We start from the raw sequence: 22,329 nt of genomic DNA, 5'->3' as shown, positions 1-22,329 counted from the left end.
AATAAAATCGTGTAATTAATATATCCGCCAATTTCAAAACAATTATGTACACTTGGCGTGTAGTGTACGGTTACGAATTATGCGTACAGCTCTATCTTCTGTAAAATCGCGTATAAAAAAGAGGATTAAATATCACGAGAGTAGGATACGCGAACAATGCGAAGCAATTGGTACGTATAATAGGTATAAATTATACGTATACATTGGTATATATATATATAAAAGGTATAAATTTAAGTTCCGGGGAGTTTGTACGCTGGTACGAGCGGATGGTTCATCGAAGTTTCAGCGTTTCCTTCGATCCTGCACCGTTTCGTAATACCGCGCGTATTTTTCTTTCCATTTTGCATATTCTCTGTTTTGTTCTCGATCGAGGCTCGCGTTATCCTCCTCGTTCCCAATTTCTTCCTACCAACAAAGAGTAGCAAGACACCCTCGCGAACCATGCAGCCGAGTCGGATCCCGAAGACGAACTTCAAAGTATCAGATTTCGATCGACGTTTCAAACAAATTCGTGCAAAATCCGGAAAAGGAGAAGCAAACGGCCGCTTTATCTTCTCGTCCGTCAAATACGGCCCAAAGTAACGTGCTCGAGCAGGCTATGCACAAAAATACGCGCATAGTGCGAAATTTGCGACGAAAGTCGTGCGCGACGATTCCCGATTTTACGCAGACCCTCGTTCTGCCTACGACCCGGTTTTAATCAAAATGACAAAAACAGCCACCTCCGGCGCAAATAAAAGCGCACCGCGTGTCCGAGTAGCGCGTTTATCCGCGAAAGAGTTTTGCAGTTTACAGTGCACGCCACACTACCGCTCTTCGTACCGATCACAGACCAGAGAATCAACGGAATCGCGAGAAGGTTGCGTAAGCCGGTTGCGAGCTATCTTCTCAAAATTTAACACAAGTTGCATTAGCTTCCGTTTCTACTGCTTTTCAACGATTTTTTTTTTTTTTTTTTTTTTTGTGAAACGAAACGTAAAGCATAGAATGACCGTGGACCGTGCTAGTCGAATTCGTTGGACGGTGTTCCAAATTTCCCAAGTCTGATTTTAGAGTCAGATTTGCCTGCTTTGATTCGAGGGAGAAGCGCAAGAGGGAAAAGGAATTTTGTCGCGCTTAGCTCGCAACTTAACGTCGCGTCGATCGCCTTCCATCTTCGCAACGTGTATGATCCACCTTGTAACGTGTAAAGCAGATACGAGGATAGAGCTATATCTATATAGAGATGCAAATATTGAAAATCGATTAGGATATCTACTTCTTACGAACAAATATTTTTCAACGTTCCATCTTGCTCCTCCCAACGATTTCAATTTTCTCTGTCAATTTTGTCGATTCTCGTCATCTTTTCTTCGTACCATTTACGCGTTAATAAAATTGGCCTTTATACGTGGCAAATTCTATCTTTAATTGATTTCGTAGCACAAATACGAATATTTGTGTACAGTTATGTTTAGTAATAGTCGCATAGTTGTAGCAAATTGAATATACGTACGTACCTACATATATAGAAATTGTTCGACCAATTGCTTGCGCATTGTATAGTTTTCGTTTCCAGTTTTCATCGAATCACATCGTTGCGTGATTTGAGTACGAAAAAGAATAAAAATTAAGAACGCATAAGCGAAAACGAGAATTCTTGCAATTTTTCTAATCGAGTCGCGAATCAAATTTGCATCGCGTTTTTCGAGTAGATTGAATAAATAAATAGCGTTTTATTTGTAATTCTATTATTTTATAGAAAGAGAGAGAGAGAGAGCACGAAGAATATAGCGCGAGACTAAGATTACAGATTTCATATTTAATACGAAATCTTAAATTTTTATCTTAGATTATTTAGAATTCGCGATTTTTGAACGACAAATTTTTTACCCATAAACAGCTGAAAAACTTCCGTAAGCTGATACGTACAAGAATGTGCCATTTGTTGGAACGACAGCGTGCAATGAATTCTTCGCGAAGTCGCAACAAAAATGAGGGAAGATTTTGTTGGAGTTTCCACCGAGTATAAAATGGCCGACCCACGACGTTTCCTTGGAAACTTTCTTCGTTTCTTCTTCGACGTATACACGAATGAATAATCACGTTAGATACAGAGATAGAACTGCTCCATTTTCGCTTTTATCGAGCAGCGCGTTTTTCGTGGTCGATCGTTGGCCTGATTTCCAGTGGCCTCACGTTCGGTTTACCAGCGGAGCTTCTCTCTTTTGCGCGATACGTGCGTCGAGATAAAGATTTACCGCGTTTCGCCAAACAGCCATGTCGCGAATAAATATTAGATTACGCGAATAATGTGCTTCTGCCAGGGTGAACGCGGAATAAAGTCGCACACGCCTCGCCAACCAACTAGCCGATCGTTGCTCGTACTTCGATCCAACCAATTCGTGTACCAAATTGAACGTGAATACGCTGATCGTCGAATCACCACACGTTCAACGTCCAATGGATGCAATTCTAATGCTAAATCGCTGCTGAAATCAATAATACGTTTATCTTGGAAGAATCTCGCGCGATGTACACCCCCGTTTATAAATACGACGGACTTTCTTTTAAATTCCGAGCCGCGCTCTGTGATTTAACTCGAATATCAACAATTTTCATTCGTTTTCGAGGAATTTCTTTCAGCGACCAAAAACACTCCGATATTTAGGAAACGTAAGACTGAGAGACGCGGCGGATATAGAGGGGGCCATCAGGTTCTGATCGATCCGCGTGTTAATCTACGCGCGCGTGTATCTACGCGCTCCCTTATCTATTCATCTATCCATTTCTCCGTCTATCCCCTCAGTCCTGTCCGGCTGTCGATGACGGCTTATGCAATGCCGGAAACTGATCGGATTCATTGGGGCGGGTAATAATATTTTGCAGGGTCGAGCAGGTTCGTTCAGTCTGGCCGGTTCCCGTCCCGTGAACAGGTCGTATCGATTAGCTCCCTATTTCCCTTCTCTTCGCCCCTCCCCCTCCCATCCCACATTCATCCCCTTTCTTCGTTTTCTTTCACGTGTCTTCTCCTCTAATAGTCTATCACGTTGCGCTCTTGCGTTCCGTGTTTGCTGCCGACACCTTTATACCCCTTCGACCGTCTCCCTGAAACTCGATGAAAAAATTGTCTCGCGTGCTTTCTCGTCCAGTTCTGATGGATAACCGATTGTTGCTTGCCGCTGTTTGCCCAGCTACGGGGCTTAATGGACGCGGAATGTTATGCTATTTGTGGTATCGTTCGATGTATCGGCTTACGGATAGTACCCTCGTGCTGTTCGTTTCCAAGATTTTCGAAGATATTTGCCGGTGAAAGAGACGGTAAAAGGCAATGGTGTTGTCGGAGAGGGTGCAGCCATCCAGGAGCGTCGATAGGATATTATGCTAGAATTACGATGGTACGAAGCTTATGATATCGCGTTATCGGAGTATTTTGGTCGTGAGTCGGAGATTAGAGGAGTTCCTGAAACGTTGTAGTTATTGACAGCGTACACGGTCGATACATTTTCGACCGCGATGCACCGAAAATTCCTTTGTTCGAACTATCCTATCCCCCGGTTAATTGAAATAGCGACGGTGCCATTTGCCGGCGATTACAGGATACTTTGTTGACTTGGTCGAGTCGATGAAGGAACACCGGTGTAGGACGATAAGTAATAAGAGACTTGCTACGTGCGTGGAACGCGCGTGCCTTCGTCGGAGGCAGAAGCAGCGTTAAACCAGAATCGCACGAAAACAAAGCATGCTTCTTGGTTGTAACGGTACAAGTACAAATGTGTCCGACGCGTACGTCAGACGTTCGCTGTCACGTCGTAGCGAGATTGCGTAACTCGTGTGATTGGGGTTTAAGATTGCTTCTGTTCCTGATGCAGACGCGCGCCTTGGACGCACGTAGGAAATCCCGGCTTTAGCCGGTCTGTTAACATTCGTCGTCGAAGCAGTTTCAAGAAATATGTATATTACATTGTTTATCCTATTCGAAACCTGATTTTCGTCCGTTCACCGTCCCTGCACATTGTAATTCTAAAATATTCAGTTTGGTCAATTACACGACCGTGTTTGAGATACGATAAAATAACGCAAAACTTAACGCTATTATATATATATTATATATTAATAATTTTAATGATTAAACTCCGATTCGAAATGTAAGCGAACAAAAGAGGTGCGTTTAAAAGAGAAATTAACTACCCGTTCTCGGCATTACGTGTGTCTGTTTAATGATCTAGGACGACGATAAACCTTGAAATGCTGGCTGAATACAGAACTCCTCAACCCAATTTCAAAATTGTGTCGTACACAATAACGGAACGTGTAAAGCTTCTCAGTTGACTAATTCTGTATACAGTTATCGAAGTTTATTGCGAACTTGCGACTATTTTAGCATTCTCTTCTTTGATGGTACATGTTGCTCGACAATTTTTGCTTTGTTGTATATTTTTATCAGGATAGCAGGATTCTTTCTGCATAATCTAAGGATAGTAGTCGTTTCAATGTCCGAAATTGTGACAGATCAGGTAGAGAAAAGATTTTTGACGCGTATTTTAAAAACGGTTTATTCTCATTTTGATCGTAATATATTACGCAAGCAAACTTGGAGGAAATTTTATAAAAACGAGCTTGTCAGGCGACAATCGATTATTTGTCATTTATGTTCTAAATTCGTATTTATTTTCCACGAACGCATTGCTCCTTCGTTCAAGTTTAAAAGAACAGCCTCTTTCTCATTTTCCGGATTAATTTAAATTGACGATGCACATCGTGTTCCCCTTCGAACTCCATACAAACTGTCAAAAGTTTTTATGCGTCACGCATCTATTTTAAAACAGCCGGTTGCTACAGCGAAGTAGTGCGCTATAAATTTTAATGAAAATATTAAAAGCATAAATAAGACTACGACCACGTACCGTGCTGTTGGGAAATATTCTTCGAGGAATTTAAATTTGTCCGCAAAAAACAAGGCTTCGGACAAAATCGATTCGACCAATGATATTTCATTTAAAATTTGAGGCGATCGACTCGAGTCTGTGGAACATTTTCGAGAAAAGGAATTTAATTATATAAAAATATAGGTATCTCCAACGCGTTTCAGAGTACCCGCGATGAAATTTCCTAGTCCGAAATATCGAGCTTTCTTTGATCACGTTTCAAACTACCGGCCATTTTCCAATTTTCTGTCCAGTAAAAATATTAACTTAAAATATCAAATATTAAAAAGAGAGCAGCATCAATTCCGTAACACGCCATTTTTTATATTTGTGTTTTTTTTTTCAACATCAAAGCGGCGAATTTAACCGAAACCGATGCAGCTGTTCATTTATGAAAAAGCCCCAGCCTCGTCTCGTATTTCCAGAGCGCGCGACGCGATGTAATTCCTTTCGGGCACCATCGCTCTGTAATTTTCATCAGACAAACGATGCGCTATTGTTCCCGGTGTTCCAGAGAATGTTTTCTGGGTCTTATCCTCTTAGGTACATCAAAGTGCCAGGCGACGAATGGTGCAAAAATTACGTGGCGCATTGTGAATTTCGTTAGAACCGCGCGGCCGTTATATACGAGCCTTTACATTCTGACGCCGCTACCAACTACGAATCAACCTCTATTCGAAACAAATAAACTTTATTTAATTTCACCAGCGACCATGCCTGGTTACTATTCCGGCCGTTCTTGCTTTTCCGTGTTGCGAATCTTCTGACCAACGTATTCTTTTGGAGAACGGTGCGAGAGCGTAATTAAAAGAAAAAGAAAAAAAAAAAAACGTTAAACGACACTCCGATGCTATAATGGGAATGCACGAGTTGCCATGCTACGAAATCAGGTCACATAGTATAGGAAAACGAGACAAAGAGAAACGCGAATAAAGTTGTTTACTTTGGAGAATGAGTTATCGGCTTTCTATCGAACCTTTCTGTCGTTGGTTTTGCACGCAAAAGAGATCGACGAACCTTCGAATTTCCTTCGAATTTTTCGATAAGAAGATACACAGTAAAAGAAAAAGAAGGTTGTTCGAAGAAATCTGTCAAAGTTTGCGATGCTTATAATTTTTTCATGGAAATTGTTGTTGATTATATTTCATCTAGGTACAGTCCTTTATATTCTCTGTTGTCTTCTATACTCTCCTAATCGGCTTATATTCCATCCTTATACTTGGAAATTCGTGGACGTAATACGCTCAAGATTGAAACTGTCTGCTGACAGGACAGTCTTTGTTCTCAGGACGCCCGGTATACCGATGTACTCATCAGCCAGCTGCAAGGCTCATTGTTTTCGGAAACATGCCAGAAATACGAACATAAAAGCTGCGCGATTATTTGAAACTCGTGTCTATACGGATTCATACTTGCGTTAGTTTGCACGGAAATTCAATATTTGTTTAATTATCCCACGCTTTTTCCCATTTTCATTTGCGTTCGTTTCCACTTCGCGTAAATTTCCTTCCTTCCCATTTCGAAATTTCGAAGCGCTCTTGCACGAGTAGATCCGTGACGCGAGAAACAACGTAGGAGCCCGAAAAGACTCGTTAAAAATTTAAAAGTGCGCAAAAGGCAAAGAAACGAAACTTCTCTTAGCAAGATCTGCCTTGAATCAACCCATGTCCGATGAAGACGCGGCATCGACAGAAATAAAGCCGGTCTTCGCGATATTTCCAGGCAAGTGTCAAAAACCGAAGGCCTCTCGTCGAAACCTTTGCGTGGAACGAACCTCTTCGATCTCTCAAAACTCTCCTCTCGACGATCCTCGACGTGACGTTTCACGTTCGCGTCTTAATAACGCCATCCTTCTTAGCTGCGTAGCTCGTAATCGGTGATCAGACGTTGCCGAAATCGTTGGAAAAGCGATCGGTGATCCGAAACTGGCGGAAACTCGTCTCGAAGCGTCTCAAGACTCGTCGTTAATCCGATCTCTCCGTGATTCCCGAAGAAAAAGAGAGTCTCGTGACTTTGATCGGCGATACGACGCGATGACACGAGGGCGGAAGAGCGAGAGGCGTGGTAGAATGGACCGACACGGTTCTCGCCCCTGGGAGACTCTTCAATTTTACGAAGAACGCCGGAAGTATATCACTCAGCGGCTCAGACATATTGACACTTTGCGCCCGGCAGGCTCGAGCTACGGTATGCCTTATTAAACTCACCGGTTAAATTATGGCAACCGCTATCGTCGCCGCACCCTCGCTTCCTACTATTCTCGAACCCATCGCCGCCTTTATCCACGCTTCTCCGCCAACCACGCGACACCTCGCTTCAAAACCAGATTAGGCTTTCAGATTTTACATCAGGTTTTTCCTTCGACTCGATAGCTGAACCAGCGAATTGTCTTTAACGGACAGTACACAGATATTTCGTTAAAGAAGTCACTCGAACGTGTCTTTATTCTTACTTTTCCTCTGATAGATTCAACGATGATACCTATTTATCTGCAACATGGTATCGTCGATGAAAACACGATTATTCGATGTCGTTTCGTTCTTGTAAATTCTACGTTCGACTTCTTCTTCTATCGTTGAATTCCGAGTCAGGAATTTCGTAAAAAAGATGGCGAAGAAAAGGACAATTATATTTGCATTGAAATTTACATGGGGATGAAAGTCAGGAAATCGGTTATTTCCATGGATTTTTATTCTCCCAGCGATTATACACCGTCGTTCGTGTTTCGATTCGCGACTAGAAAAACAAGGAGGACTCCATTCTGAAAAATCGAAATGCCAAACGCGCGAGCTCTGTTTTCACCCTTCGTTTCTTTCTTTTGCTTCCGTCTTCTTTCCTTTTTTCTCTCCGTCTCTCCGTCTCTTCTTGGACTCTGTTGCCACCGTGAATCGTGTTCCTACGAGAGCGCTGAATTTTTAGCTCGCAAAGGAATAATCCGATTGGCTACAAAGCCAGTTGAGAGTTCGAAATTAAACCGTAACTGAATTGCCCCTTTGCCCGGCAACGCGAACGTGGATCGAAAGTCAGAAAGTGTTTAAGTACACGGGGCAAGGGAGAGCGATTAACTTGAAAAGAGGTTTAGCAAGTTCGTTGCGAATTTATTTGCATCATTTTTGTATTAAACGAATCTTAACTTGCAGCGGATTAACGTCCGCGTAACTTTCCCGTGTACTATCCTTTTGTTTTTTGCTTCCGTTGCTTTTCATTATTACTCTTATCGTATTAGAAGATCGTCGATTGATATTCGTTAAATTGGAACAAACTGGAAATAATCATCGTGTTTGTATCTAAGATGACCGAATTGATATTTCCAACGATTATCTTGCATCTTTCGTGAGTAAAAGGAAACAAGCAGAAATCCAGCAGTTCGTTTTCCTCGGGTTAACTTCATCCATACGTCTCTTGAGTGATCGCGCGCGGAAGAACACGTTGATATTAACCACGGCATGACGAAGCTGCTAGTCATCGTCATCAATGGCTGATTCATAATTGTCGTTAGACCGAGTTTCCGGCGCTCACGCTTATTTATAATGCCCGCAGAATCGAAATTCGAGCGACGACGAAGCCTCTGTTTTCGGATTCAGCCTGCGGGCATCGACGACGCCTCCTTTTGCCCTGTTATTTTAGGACTGCCGCGCCCGCTGGAAACCTTAAACGTGACTTTTGGATTATCTAATTGAAATTTATGCGGCTGCTGACACGCGCATTCTCTTTTACAACCGTGATAACGTAAACGAACGCCGATGGAAGCGTTTTCGGACGCAATTTATTTCTCGATATCGATGCGATCGATTCGATTGATTCGACTTTCATAGCTACGTACGTATTTCGAAGAACGTAATGGAACGAAACGGAACGCGCTTGATAAAATCGTTAGTAATCGTATTTTTGGGGATATTTATCTAGCTAAACGTGCGCTTGTAGCAAATTTAAACACGTCGAGATTATGGCACAACGGTGCCCTCTGACTTCTCCGCATAAATATCCGATAATAATCTTGCTGTTACATACCCTGTGTCCGTAAAGTGTGTTATTTCGGTCAGAGATTATGTATTGTGCTTCTCGAAACTATGTGTAACGTATAGTCTGTATCGTAGCGAGTTGAATTAACGCGAATAAACGCGCAGGCGTTTTATTTTTGTAAATGGACGTGCCTTCGAACGTAAGCGTAGTTTAAGTGGCAGTGCTTGAACTTGAACATATGGCGAATGAGGCTCGCATATGGGGAACAGTAGGTCAAGCATAATTTCAATGTCAATTACGATGTTTTTAAGTGGAACGCCCTTCTATCGTATCAGAAGTCGGAACAATGTATCGCCAGATATTTCGTTTCGTTCGATGTTTCGTTATCTTACCGAAAAGAACAAATGGCCAAAGAGACGATGCCTTAACAAGAAACTGGTAAAATAAAATTTCTAAACTTGGTGAACGCGAAATTGAATACGATATGGAAAAGGTGGAGTTTAGGATATACGTTGATTAGACGCTTTTTATCTCCTCGATGAATTCCCTAAGCTCGTACGACCTCGCGTTCTTTTTCTGTAATGTCCTGTACGGTATACGGATCGTAAATTCGACTTAGCGGTAGGAAGAAAGGAGCGTGGAAATTTCCTAGGACGTTCGTCACGCTGACTGGGACTTTCCGATAATATCGAACGCCACTCGATGCCCGCAACGCGGCCCTCACCTGGCCTCACCATGGCACGAGGCGATTTTACAGTGCCGCGAAATACGGCTGTTTGAACAGGTGACCCGACAGCTGTTGTTCGCCAGAAATTTCCTACCACCCCTGCTCGAATGCGCGTCAAAACGGACCACGCGTCGACGAATGCGATAATTGCCTGGTTACAAGAAATTCCGGTGAACTTGGAACACGGTGCTCGCAAGGTTTCGTACTTCTCCGCGCGTCGTTACAGGACGAGCGGAGTTTAGCAACCGATTAACGGATACAAAGAAGGATAGACTGGACTCGAGAAGCGATTATCGTATCGCTTTGGAAAGAAATGAAACGAGGTAACGACGCCTGTCGTAGCGAAAGAACGAACGAGAAGGAGATACGAAACCAACGAACGAATAAAATCAAGCCTCGCGCTATTCCTTTTCCTACACGAACTTCCTTTAATTTTTCGTGGTACGAGCCTCTATCAACGATCCGAGACAGAAAATTACGCGTAAAAACGGGTAAAAGGCGGTGCGACTCGATCCGCGTCGCAGCTCAGCCTTCAGCGGAATAGCGATACGTTTTACGATGACCTCGTGACGTTAAAGTTGCACGGGGATGGGCCTGAGATGAATTGAAGGGAAAGCGCGGATGGATGCAAGGGAAATGCCACGGGGAGCTGGATTATGCGGCCGTAACTCAGGGTAACCGAGCTTCCACGACCTTACACGTATGCTAAGCCAGGGGAATGAAACGTAGAAAGCGCAAAGTAACCTTAGCACACCCTTCGGCCCCGCCGTCATACAGCAGAGAAGACTCCACGGGGTTAAGCGATGAATTTCATTTTACGGGGTCGACGCCGTTTCTACCTTTTCCTACGGACGATTTGCGTGACGTTCATCGTCGTGCCTCTCCCGAGACCGAGAAACACCGTGTTCCTCCTGTCCTTTATTTTGATTTTTTTTCACCCCTAAGCACGATTGATAAGTCTCGTAATTTAACCAAAGAACTGCGTATTTTAATTCTTCAAAAAAAGTTCGCATAGATCGTCGGTAATATTCGATCAACTTTCTCGTACACGAAACTTTATGCAAGAAAACCTTGTTGTTCGTTTCGGATTTGGTACTGTACTCTGCAAAATGTACAATTATTAACGTCGAAGCTTGTGACTGTAAGTCCCGTCACTTTTTCAGACAAACGATTAGCAGCTACCGCTTCGTTCCCTCACCACGTACGATATGAATTTGGTCGTAATCTAAATCTATCGAATCTCTCGCTTGACGCTTATCGCTTGTGGAGCGAATAGTTGGCGATAAAATATTAATATTTGGAAAGACCATCGCATGCCGGAGACAAATACGCAAGACGAATTTATTCTTGATAAAATCGAACAGCGGGGAAATTTGATGAATCACGCGATACGTTTGTAATTTTTTATCTTGTTTCACAATGCTATTATATCCTCGCGATAGTGTCCCCAATGTCTCTTCGAAAAGAGGAAAAAGGACGTGGTAAAATTAAATCGTTTAACCAAGGCGGTTTGCACGATATTCGATATAATCGAGCAGCATACGTGCGGGCCGAAAATTTCGTTATCGCCTAAACAGCCACCGTTTGAAATGTTGGGCACGTAGCACGAGTGCTCGTGTCGTCGCGGCGCGGCGGCGACGGGATCGAAGGCGCTATTATCAGCTGGTGGCACGTGCCAGGGCCACGTGCACGAGCAGATGGCAAGGCCCTGGTTGCACCTTGCGAGCCCTACGCACTACGCACCATAATCTCGTCGTTAATAGCGGCCCCACAGGTTCCCAAGACGAAAACGCAGCACAGCTGTCGTTATGCGCCGATTGAGCGTAACGCGGCTAGCGACCATTGGGATGAGAAGTTGTTCGAGGAATATCGATTTGGTCACCGCAGCTATTACGCATGGACCTACGGAAGGGGATCGAAGTCTAAAGAAAGTAGGATTCGCAGCAGTGCTGTTTCGTCTACGGTTTGCGCGTTGAAACTGCATTATTAAAGTCAGAGGCCGTATAAGATAATTTCGATCACGCGGAAAAGCGACTATCGATAATTAGGGCTAAGGAGTATAGTACAAGTACGTAAAAGATCTGAAAAAGTTGAAACGTACATTTAAATGCTAAGAACCAGCGAATGTGAGCGCGCGAGGAAATAGCTGAGAACGCAAACACTTGCATTCTTCTATTAATTTTAACAAGGAAACTGTATTTCTGCTGAGCACGGATGTTTCTATAAGCAGATTTATCATATCACGGGCGAAATTATCTGCGTTTATCTCGCGCAATTCGTTTAAATTTGCTTTCACGGAAATTGCGGATAAAGAAAAAGTATAATTTTGATAGAAAAATATATCGAATAATACGATAGATACTTTGCGAGTTACTTCTTCGTTGAATTGATTTACGCGATAAATTCACCAATTATCACAATCGATCATCTGCGAACGTGTAGTAAGATTATCGCGTAAATATATTTTTAACGGATGTCACTCACCGATTTAATACTCCAGCGGTGATTCTGTTTCGCGCTGCCATTGCTACAAACCTGAAACACAAAATATAACAACGTTATAAATATTTATGTAAAGGAGAGATATAGATGTATATAATTCCCGAAATGTTAACAATTAACGGACTAACCGTTAACAAGTTCCGTGGCAGAAAAAATTCTACTCTCTCCGTTCGCTCTCCCGAGTGTCGATCTCAATTTCGATCGAAAATTCGAGCCGTGGTTCTGGAAAATGGAAAAAAAGCCCGAACAACGATGGAGGTGTCAAAACTGGGACTCGTCGCGCGAATTCCCGAAAGTCAATTTTCATTAGGACGAAATTGAGCTGGACTCGATGGCCTGGGGGCTCGAAACGAATCGAAGCTCGAGCGAGACAGCGAATCGAACGATTGAAACGGTGTGTGAGAGAGAAAGAGAGAGAGGGAGAGAGAGATGCAGCATGCCAAGTTGCGTGAACCCGAATCATAAGTTGGAACGGTGTGTCGGTGTCGGTGCACATGGGTGTACGAAGTTAATTAAATTCGGTCGATTAATTAGGCTATTTGTCAGCCTTGCCGTCGATTTCGAGATCCACCTGGAAGAGCAGGAAACTAACGATAGTCTGCACTATCGTTCTACGAACCAACGACTATTCTATTCAGGAAGAATTATTAAACGTCGTTGATTCCAGCGATGTAAAGATTCGGTTGAATTTTCTTGCCGGTATCGTATACAACCGACGAGATGAAGGACGAGTTTGCTACTTCTGAGGAGACATTTTTAGAAATTTTAATCGATTCTTCGTAAGAAATTTGTCAACGAGAATGTTAACAACTTTAAACAAAGGATAAAATTCTAATTCCATTACTTTATGGATATAAATTACAACCGTATTTCCACGCTACCATCTGCGGACAAAACTAATTCAATTTCCCGGATTAATTGCACCATCTGTCGCTTCTTTTATCAATTACAAACTTCCCTTTATATCAGGAAAGATTAACGTCGTTCTATCAAACCCGAAGAAAATCCTCCAGACTTTGATTCGAAGATTTTCATCTAAGATGCTTTACAAGTCCCACTCTCGGAATTGAAAAAAGTTCAAATTCGAAGGGTAAATTTTATTCCAAAGAAACAAAAGTGAAACGTACATGAAATACTATATGTATAATAAGAGGAAAAATGGAAACTTCTATCCGTAGCCGTTTCTTTTTTAAATATTATAACGATGCGTGGCAAAATGCAGGCAGGATGTACGTAGCATTTTCTTGCGACAGATCGCAGTTCACAGCTGCGCTGACAAGAATCTGACATAAATCTTAATTCCTACGCCATACGGACCGGCCGGTGGCACGTAGAAAATTTCCTGTTACCGGGAGAACGCGAAATTTAAAAAGTCGTCCGCTGGAATTCCCCGTGTCTCGCAAACTCGCCGAGTATTTTCAAGGAATATCGTTATGAACGCGTTGTAAATACACCGTGAAGAATTTTTGGTGTAATTTCTTTCAGCACGTTCGATAACGTTGAACGCAAACGAAGCGAAATAAAGTGTTCGACGAGCGATCGTGCGAATAATATTTAAACAACCAAGATACGGAAACGACATATTCTTCGGTACGTTTAGGTTTCAGCACGTTCCGAGTTTCGTTTCTTCCTTAAAATCGACTAGAACCACTATTTTGTAGTTTCTCGAACCAATTTATTTCATTAGCAGCGTCATTAAGGGGAAACGATTATGAACGATCAAACATTAAGGCCGCGTTATAGTTCAATTCATTTTCGAAGCTAACGACGGAAGGTCCAAACAGACCGAAACCTTTAGCCACTCTCGCGATGGGAGTTAGTTACATTAGAAGGAATGACTATGAGTCACGTATATGCGTTTGCATCCACGGTAAATTGCCTTGGTATGGTCCTAACTACGGTCATTAAAGTCGCGGAAACTCCAATGATTACCACACCTTAGGTTTGTCTTGGAAATGTTCCGCTGCCATTCGTAATCGAATGATATTGACATTGTTACTGCTACGGTTCCGAACAAGGGAAAAGAAATCCGATATCGTTACGCTATTTATTCGTAATTAGTTCCGTTCTTTATTATGATCCGTATTACGACTTACGATCGAGCCTAAAACTTAAATACAGCATAATTAATTGTTTGAATTAGTAACTTTAAATCGTTATTCGAATCCTGGACTAGAGTTTGAAACAAGCGATAGAAGTTGGGTTGAATTATCATTGACCTGTATCACTGATACGTCTCACACGACCGTGCATTTATTTATTTGTCTCTTTGTGCACATCTTTGTACATTCTTGCATATTTACATTTGTATTTTACCAACTACGTAATATAGTAGCATCGAATATTTTGAAAGAATATCAGTAACGATTAGCATATACGTTAATTTTAAAGATACGTAAATTTAATAATTTTGCGTTGAATAATTAGCCAGTTATACAGGCTCGTACATAATGAAATTTGTTAGCATGTTATAATCGAATTGAATAATTGATCAAATAGTGTTAAATTATGATACGACTGCTATAGAGCTCGTATAAATCGATGAAGCTATTCCATAATGCATCCATCGATGCATTATAGAAATTACACAATAAATTTTCCAACGTTAATCCTATTAGTTCTATTAAATCACGGACGTCTTATAATCCAAATATTCGCTTGCTATTAAAAATTCTGTCCAAGTATAAAAATTAGATTTGCCGGAGTAATACAATAGGAACGCGAAATATAGCAAGGGTAAACGCCGTGTTCAGGGGGTTAACGAATTCATCGGCGATACGAGAACAAAGGCAGAAGCACCGATGGAAGCACATGTACCGGTAAAAACCAATCGAAACTTCGTTCTATCGTCGAAACTTTGTTTCTCAGTCTATCCATAGGTGAGATTTCGAACTTGATTATGACGTAACTCCTAATATCCGGTAATCAGTCGTTCGATATGACCTGAAAAGGATGTAAGATCGATAAAACGCGGCTAGCAGCCTGGTTCTCGGACGTTTTTCTTTACGGAAACAAAGTTCCTGTTGGTTCAATTACTTTTACGCGCATCGTCTCGCCAATCCTGCCACTCTCTTTCCTCTCTCTCTCTTTCTCCTACAGAGAAAGCTCCACCGTTACGAGTTTTCGTTTCCGCGAGACTCGTTGTTTGAAAACTATGATTGATCGTTCCGGTGTGTCCGGTCATACTTACGCGAACGCCAGCTTGTTTCGTTCCTTTGGTAATGCCTTCCCGTCGAATTGTTTAAACACCGCTCGTTTACGAGGTCGTTTCGTCGCGGTCCGGAGTAATGCGCTTAAATTATAAGTTTATCGCGGAACTTGGTCGAACAACGGCAATGTTCTTCGAGCGTGAAGTATGTTGAATAATTTGTTGGCGAAATATTCGTGTCGCTCGTAAAATTAGCACGTTGTTTGGAAGTAGAATGAATCGCGTATTTTTAAAAATAGTCTTCGCTTTGGCAAGTCGTAAAGGATCTGCTACGTTGCATAATAGTATATATACGTACATGAAGGTGTTGCGTACGAAAGAGGTATCGGTAGTTGGCAGATTATTCGCTGGAAAGTAAAAACGCGCGGTTAAGATGTGATTGGAGCAAACGATTTCATAGTCGCCGATCTAATAAATTCAACGAAAAATAGCGTCCGGATACTTTTGAACGATAGTGTACATAGTTATTCCCTGGTATTACCGTGTTCACCCGCATCAATGTGTATACCGTATACTAATGGAGGAACCAAGCCCACGGGCCACGATCACGGATGGGTGCGGCATTCTACTTGGGCTAATGCGTGGGTGTGCCGTGCGCGTAACACTGCCTTAAGTAATTGTTTATTGCCGTGTCGGCCACTCTTCGATCCCCCTGGCATCGTTTCCTCGAAACGGCAGGACCCTCCCAGGTTGGGGCTTTATCGCGTCGCACGGTTATCCAGCACAGCGTTCGCGTAATATCGTGCTTCCCGTTCATCCATCGGGATATGCGTGTCGGCCGGCTGTGCGCCTATCCCGTCGCGATAGCACGAATATTGGATGTGGCGACCTAGCGACGTGTATCGCTTCACGAGAGGGTACCCCTGTGTGACTCTACTCCACGGGGCACCAGGTGACTCTACCCGTGGAGATAGAGGAAAAATACTTGGAAAAGGTGTCTTCGTTCTCAAAGAAATTGAATTTCGAAGTCTTGTAGGTGGTTGTGTATCCTATATATATATATATTCTAGTTTTTACCCCGAGAGCTTTTGACGTAACCACGACATCGCTGATAGGTTTGAATGTTTGCGCTTATGGGAACATATTTTCGTTCTCGCATATGGAAATTTTAACCGTAATATTTTACTTTAGACCGTGGCCTGGAACGGATTACGTCTAAATGTACAAATATACCTATTTCAATGTACCATTTACGTATATTCTAACGTATCTGTATCGTGCCTAGCACCCGTATAGAGGAGAGATGCATCTTAGCTGACGCGCTTCCTCCCGTGCATACATCTTCGAAGATGAATTTCTCGGGATCCGCGGGAATTTTTACTCGAAATTTAGGATTTCGTATTAGGAGAATACGACGCGTAACATTACCAAGATATGAAAGCTCGTACGATGCATGCACCGGTTATTTTTTAAACTCACGGCATACAGGACTAATATAGTCTTTCATCGGGGTTTCGAAGTTAATCGAATGGTTGCGTGGGGCTTGGCAGCGATATTTTATGGCAGGCTTATCCATGGGTCGGTACATGTACTGATTGTATATTTGCCGATCGTATATCGTCGGTCGTATATTTGCCAAACTTAGATAAATTTCACTCGAAATACAAGTAAAGGCTAACCATTCGAAATAACGAGTCACGTCGACGCAATACGCGGTTATAGGGGATTAAAAAGCCACATCCTACCCTTATTATAATAGAAAACATGGTAACAAAAGAGAAACGAACGATTCCAATTAATCCGAAACTGCTGAAAACATCGAAAGAACAACGAAGCGGCCAATGTTCCCTTGGAAATTCCAAAGTGGTCGTCAACGAGATTACGCGGCTCGTTACCAACCGCTTACAATGTTCATTTGCCAGCGTCAATACGCGTGCACGCGCCCCAATGTGCATCCTTTATTCCTCGATTGCTGCGGGGTCGAGTCACGTGGATCACGTGTTTACAGCGTGCACACCAACCAGCTCGGACTAATTAGCCGATACGCCGTTTAATTGTTTCATCTGTCAATGGCCTCGAACAGCCTTAAACTCCGCGCAACAATAATGCCGATCAAGGCAACAAAGCCAACCGACCAAAGGAGTGGCCCGTGTGCCGACTGAAAAAAAATAAAAAAACAGAGGAAAAAAGATGAAAATCGATTGAGCGACCACGTGAGGGTCGCTCGCCTAATCGACGCCCCATGTTGCGCAATCTAATGCGAATATAATCGTGGAGATCGATTATTACGTAAAGCCCGATATTCACTCGGACGATGGATTAGAACATTGTCCTGCCAGGGATTGAGTCTGTGTATTGGTTGTTGCTAACTCGATGGGTCGCATGCTGTAGTTAATAGTCGGATGGAAATTAGCAACGTTTACGTTGATTGGCTGATGGATGATTAAAGTTTTCCAATTGTTGGATAAACAGAGAGTGAGAAGAGATCGGAGCTTGTAGCGTCTCGTCTTTGCGATCTTTGGCAAGTGTCCTTTTTGTACTTGTACTTTTTCCAATATATATATATATATTTTTTTTTTTTTTATACGTATACTTATTACCGCACCTTAAGATCTCGTCTACGAATTTCCAACGAGTACTCTGTATCAAAAACGTTATATTAAACAAAGAGACTCTATATTGAAAATAATTTTTCGCTAGTGATATTACACGCTAATCTTCCGGAGACGATCGAATATCTTTTCCCGCATCAGCTACACTGGGTCATCGATGTGAATATTTTACGGCGAATCTTCATTAGCAAGCTACGCTGAAATTTTTTCGATACGTCTATTCCCGCGTGTATTTCCCACTGCAATCGATAAATTCCTGCTACCAAAACACGCTGCAATTAGCAAACAATGGAAAAATTGCTGTGAATTTGGGGAAAATATCACGGTGGCTGGTTTGCAATTATACAACTGCCAGCATTTTTATCGATGAACATGCGAGCACCTTTTTTTTTTTTACTACGATTTGTTTCGAATAACGATATCGACGATTAATAGAACCAAAAGGGAACAGAAGCCAACTAATGCCTGGATATATCCAATGCTATATCCATATGTTGCATCCAACGAACGAGTTGGAGATATTAGGGTTGAACGTTCCAGCCTACTGAATATCTAACGTTGCGTTGGTTTATAAAACGAGTTGCTAATCTTATCGACCATTAACACAGACAAGCATACCAGCAACAATACCTGTCCGAACTTAGTATTTCATCGATTGACAGAAGTTTGTAATAAATTATTCTCTTGCGATCTGCTACAAGCTCCTCAAACATTGATGCAAATAAAACGATAACTGTGTCATACGTACATATGTATGTCTTTTTATCGAAAATATTATAATTAATGGAACGTGATAAATTCGTGGATCGATCTATTTCTAACCGTAATAAGCTATCAAACGATAATTATATGTAATCACTACGAGCTATACATACGTTGTAAAGTAATTGTTCCCAGTTGCAAAATTAATCAAATTTATTACCGCGGTTACATTGGGAACCTTCTGTACCAATTTTGACGTGATATATAGGCCGATATTTGGAAATTATCGCCTCTCTAAAAGCTATAATTTTTGTGGTAAAATGATAACGAAGCAAATTCTGGAATTCTACCAACATATTCGTTAAAGATCTATATTACGGGCTATGGTGTTACCCAAAAAATTGTTATCGGAGAGAGAAATAAATTTATGATTTTATAATTTCTACATTTATGTTATAAAGTTTTCGAATAACAACGATTTATTCAATTTCTTTCAACCAATCTGATATTAATTGTACAATTTGTCAAGGAAAGATGTCGGTTATTATTCTCTGATTGGATATTATATGATTAATATTATGCAAATGAAATAAATTATTGATATTTCGAAATCCGTACGCGATACGAATCAAGCGAATGAAATTATTTATCACGATTAGTACACAAGCGATTAAATAACGCGATCGAGTTATAAGCAATTCGTCTAATTCCCCTGCGGTTGTTGAAACGGAGTAAGATACTAGAAAATGAAAAATATTATTTAGCGAATTACCTTGCTTTGTAAATTCAATCAGTAGCACGAGTCCGTAAATAGAGCTTCGCCTGAATAGAGCTTTGAAACGAACTATCGCAAAAGAGTTGCGCGAACTGACAGAAATTTTTGTTCGACAATTTTGTTACACGTTTGTTACAAAAAACGGTTAATAAACATCGATCGATTCGTTTCTCGTAATTCATGGATCATCGTATTCAATCGCGTCTGCCAGATCTGGACAATCGTTGTTATTCAGGATGTATAATTTTGTTAACATCGCGAACCGAACAATGGAGTGCTAACAGGCGCCGAAATCATCGGAATATGATGGAAAATCACCCTTCATAACGCATTCGAATTAGAATAATTGCGTATTGTTACAGCCACGTGTGTAACGTGTAATATTATCACTGAACGAGTAACATAATTAATGCGCGATTTATCCATCATTGTGAGAGGTATTGCAAGAAGTACGCGCATAAGTAAAAAAGGATACGTATGCGGAAGGAGCGTCAAAGATACGTCTCCGCCTACTTTTTGATACCTTACAGTACATACTTACATATCGATAAGAAAAATTGTTGAGTATCGGAAGTTGACAAAGCAATGTACGACATTCCTCGTGTATTATACTTTACCAGTATTCTGCTGGCGAGAAACGAGACGAGCCGCGAATAACGTTTAATTGCAAAGACCACATTTTCCCAAGAACAGACGTGACTACTTATTTATCAATCTGTCTATCATCGTACTATGTAATTACCGGCGCTAGCGTGCACGAAAATGAGATCTCCGACTTCGTTAAATTCGTTTTATCGTCTCTTTGTCCTTCGTCGGCTTTAATAAATGGAATTTTCGATTACTCGCTTCTTGCATAAATTGAAACGCTTTGATAACGAAAACAAGTTAACTCGACGCTGTGTTAATTACGATACTGATTATAAAATTATCCAATCACAACGACACGTCCAGTCGCATCCAATTACAGCTATTATGTCCGGAAGAGAATCAAAACGTCAAATAAGTTGATCCTTTTGGGCTTTAACCTTGACAGGTTGTCAGGGGCCAGGTGGAAGGAAGGAAGAACGAAAGGAATGTGCGACGAGTCGTGACCAGCGGAAGGCGGCCAGTCGACGATACATTTCCGGTGGTCGGCGGCCACTTGGAGCAAGTTTGCCCCTTGATCGTGGACAATAACGTGGGCGAGGACCGCTCGTTACACGCTACATGCCCACGAAGGATATGGATAGACGAGCGTCCTCAGCGCAGTTGGCATTCGTGACACGCACCATCGATGACATGAGCCACCATGGGATTCATCGCTTCGCCGCACCGCGCCGCACCATGTCGCCAGGAATTACGATTCTCTATAGGCGCATTTATGCACCGAGATCGACCACGATCCCCGATGTCTCCACGTACGTGTCGAAACGTTTCATTTTATTATTACACGTTTCTTGTTAAAAAAGTCTCCGAGCGTGCTCTCAGCTTTATCGTCGTGTCGAATCTACGAGATAGAGAATTGATTCGAGGGAAAGATTTGGTCTCCTCGAGAAATATTTTATAATATATTTTTCTTAATATCGTAGTACTTGCGCATATTCGATATCAGAGCAATTATTCTCTCTCTCTCTCTCTCTCTCTTGATGAATCTTTATCTTAATATATTTAGCTATCGCCATATTGTTACGATAGTTGAACCCGATGAATAACGCGTATGGAGAACCACCGAGACAAAGGAACGAATTATTTCGTTGGCTTCGAAATAACCGGAAATAGGATTCCGAATAAATTACGGTCGGTTAATCGAAAGTGGTTCCTCGAATCGCACGAGGTATGTAATATTTAACCTTTTGGTCGCTCCATCAGAACACTTTAATCTTGTAAAAAGGATCGGGAGAACTAGCCACGCTAAATCATCCTCCCTCTTTTACCTTATCGTGACCTATCAAATATCATCCAGACATTGATTTCAGAGATTGCACAAGAAATAGAGTTTCGTAATCGCGAGAAAAACTTTGCGCAGAATTTATGTAAACCTTGTTAGAGCGTATAGAGCAACTTGCGTGTAGAAATTTTTATGACTCGATCGATTTATAGATACGTTCACCCCCAAAAGGGTTCTTAGGGTTTGTTACTGCCATTTTATAAGCTATACCTTGTCCGTAATATTTCCGTGAGATACTTTGCAATTTCGCAAAAAGCTGTAAATCCATAGAAACGAAAGAAATTTCGATGTGGAAACTTTAGTTATTAAATAAATTAAAATCCTTGTTACATCGAAAGGTTCGTGGAAGTTCCTGTTCGAGGGATATCAAACGAAGTTATAAAATTTATTTGCACGTAACTCGTCTCTGATACGTATTCATAAACTCTATTATACCGTCTACCATCGTCGCTGTTCGTTATTGACATATAATCAATGAGCTTCGATGACGTGATAGCCACACGAATCCATTACACGATATACAGCTAAGTATACTGGGAGAAACTGTAAAATAATTCTTATTTTATTCGAACACGACGTTTGCTCCTATTAAAATAGTGTAACAGACAAATAGAAATGCTTAAGGGAGAAAAGTAATAATAAATCCTACGTAATATTTAAATTAAAAGGTATATACGATGATCGGTTTTTACAGAATTATGCAATTCTTCGATTCCAAAATATCGAGGAAATTCTGCATATCTACCAATCACGAGTACGAATATATTCTCTTGGATGGAAAAGTTCTTCTTCTAAAATAATTTCCATTCAGGCTATTAAATTTCTTGGCGCAGCGTAGACCTGCGTACGCGTCCGCTTCGGAAGAAACATCGAGAAGTTTAATTTAAAGGATCTTTTGTTTGAACACGATTTGAAATTCACGATTCTACCGAGGATCCTTTCGATCGTAGCAACGTCGGTATCGATAATGCGAGATATCTCGTCGTTCGTCTTCCCTCTATCTGTCGGATCGAGTTACTCTTCTTCTTTTTTCCCCTATCCGAGTTTTATTTTTTCTCTTTTT

General features: G+C 41.6%; 2 protein-coding genes across 9 annotated transcripts in view; one reads left to right on the top strand and one right to left on the bottom strand.

Moving 5' to 3' along the window:
- Nucleotides 1–22,329, bottom strand: part of Rhea (Talin_middle and talin-RS domain-containing protein rhea) — a 157,235-nt gene that overhangs the window by 463 nt on the left and 134,443 nt on the right. The window lies entirely within an intron of this gene.
- Nucleotides 1–22,329, top strand: part of LOC139991369 (uncharacterized) — a 130,463-nt gene that overhangs the window by 89,809 nt on the left and 18,325 nt on the right. For both annotated transcript variants that reach the window (XM_072011365.1, XM_072011367.1), the window contains exon 2: nt 20,373–20,736. In XM_072011365.1, coding sequence (XP_071867466.1) covers nt 20,546–20,736 — 191 coding nt within the window. In that variant the 5' untranslated portion in view covers nt 20,373–20,545. The remainder of the gene's footprint in view (nt 1–20,372; nt 20,737–22,329) is intronic.

The sequence above is a fragment of the Bombus fervidus genome, chromosome 10 (assembly GCF_041682495.2).
Source record: "Bombus fervidus isolate BK054 chromosome 10, iyBomFerv1, whole genome shotgun sequence".
NCBI lineage: Eukaryota > Metazoa > Arthropoda > Insecta > Hymenoptera > Apidae > Bombus > Bombus fervidus.
Note: the sequence above shows the minus strand (reverse complement) of the source record. Positions and strands in the feature narration are given on the sequence as shown.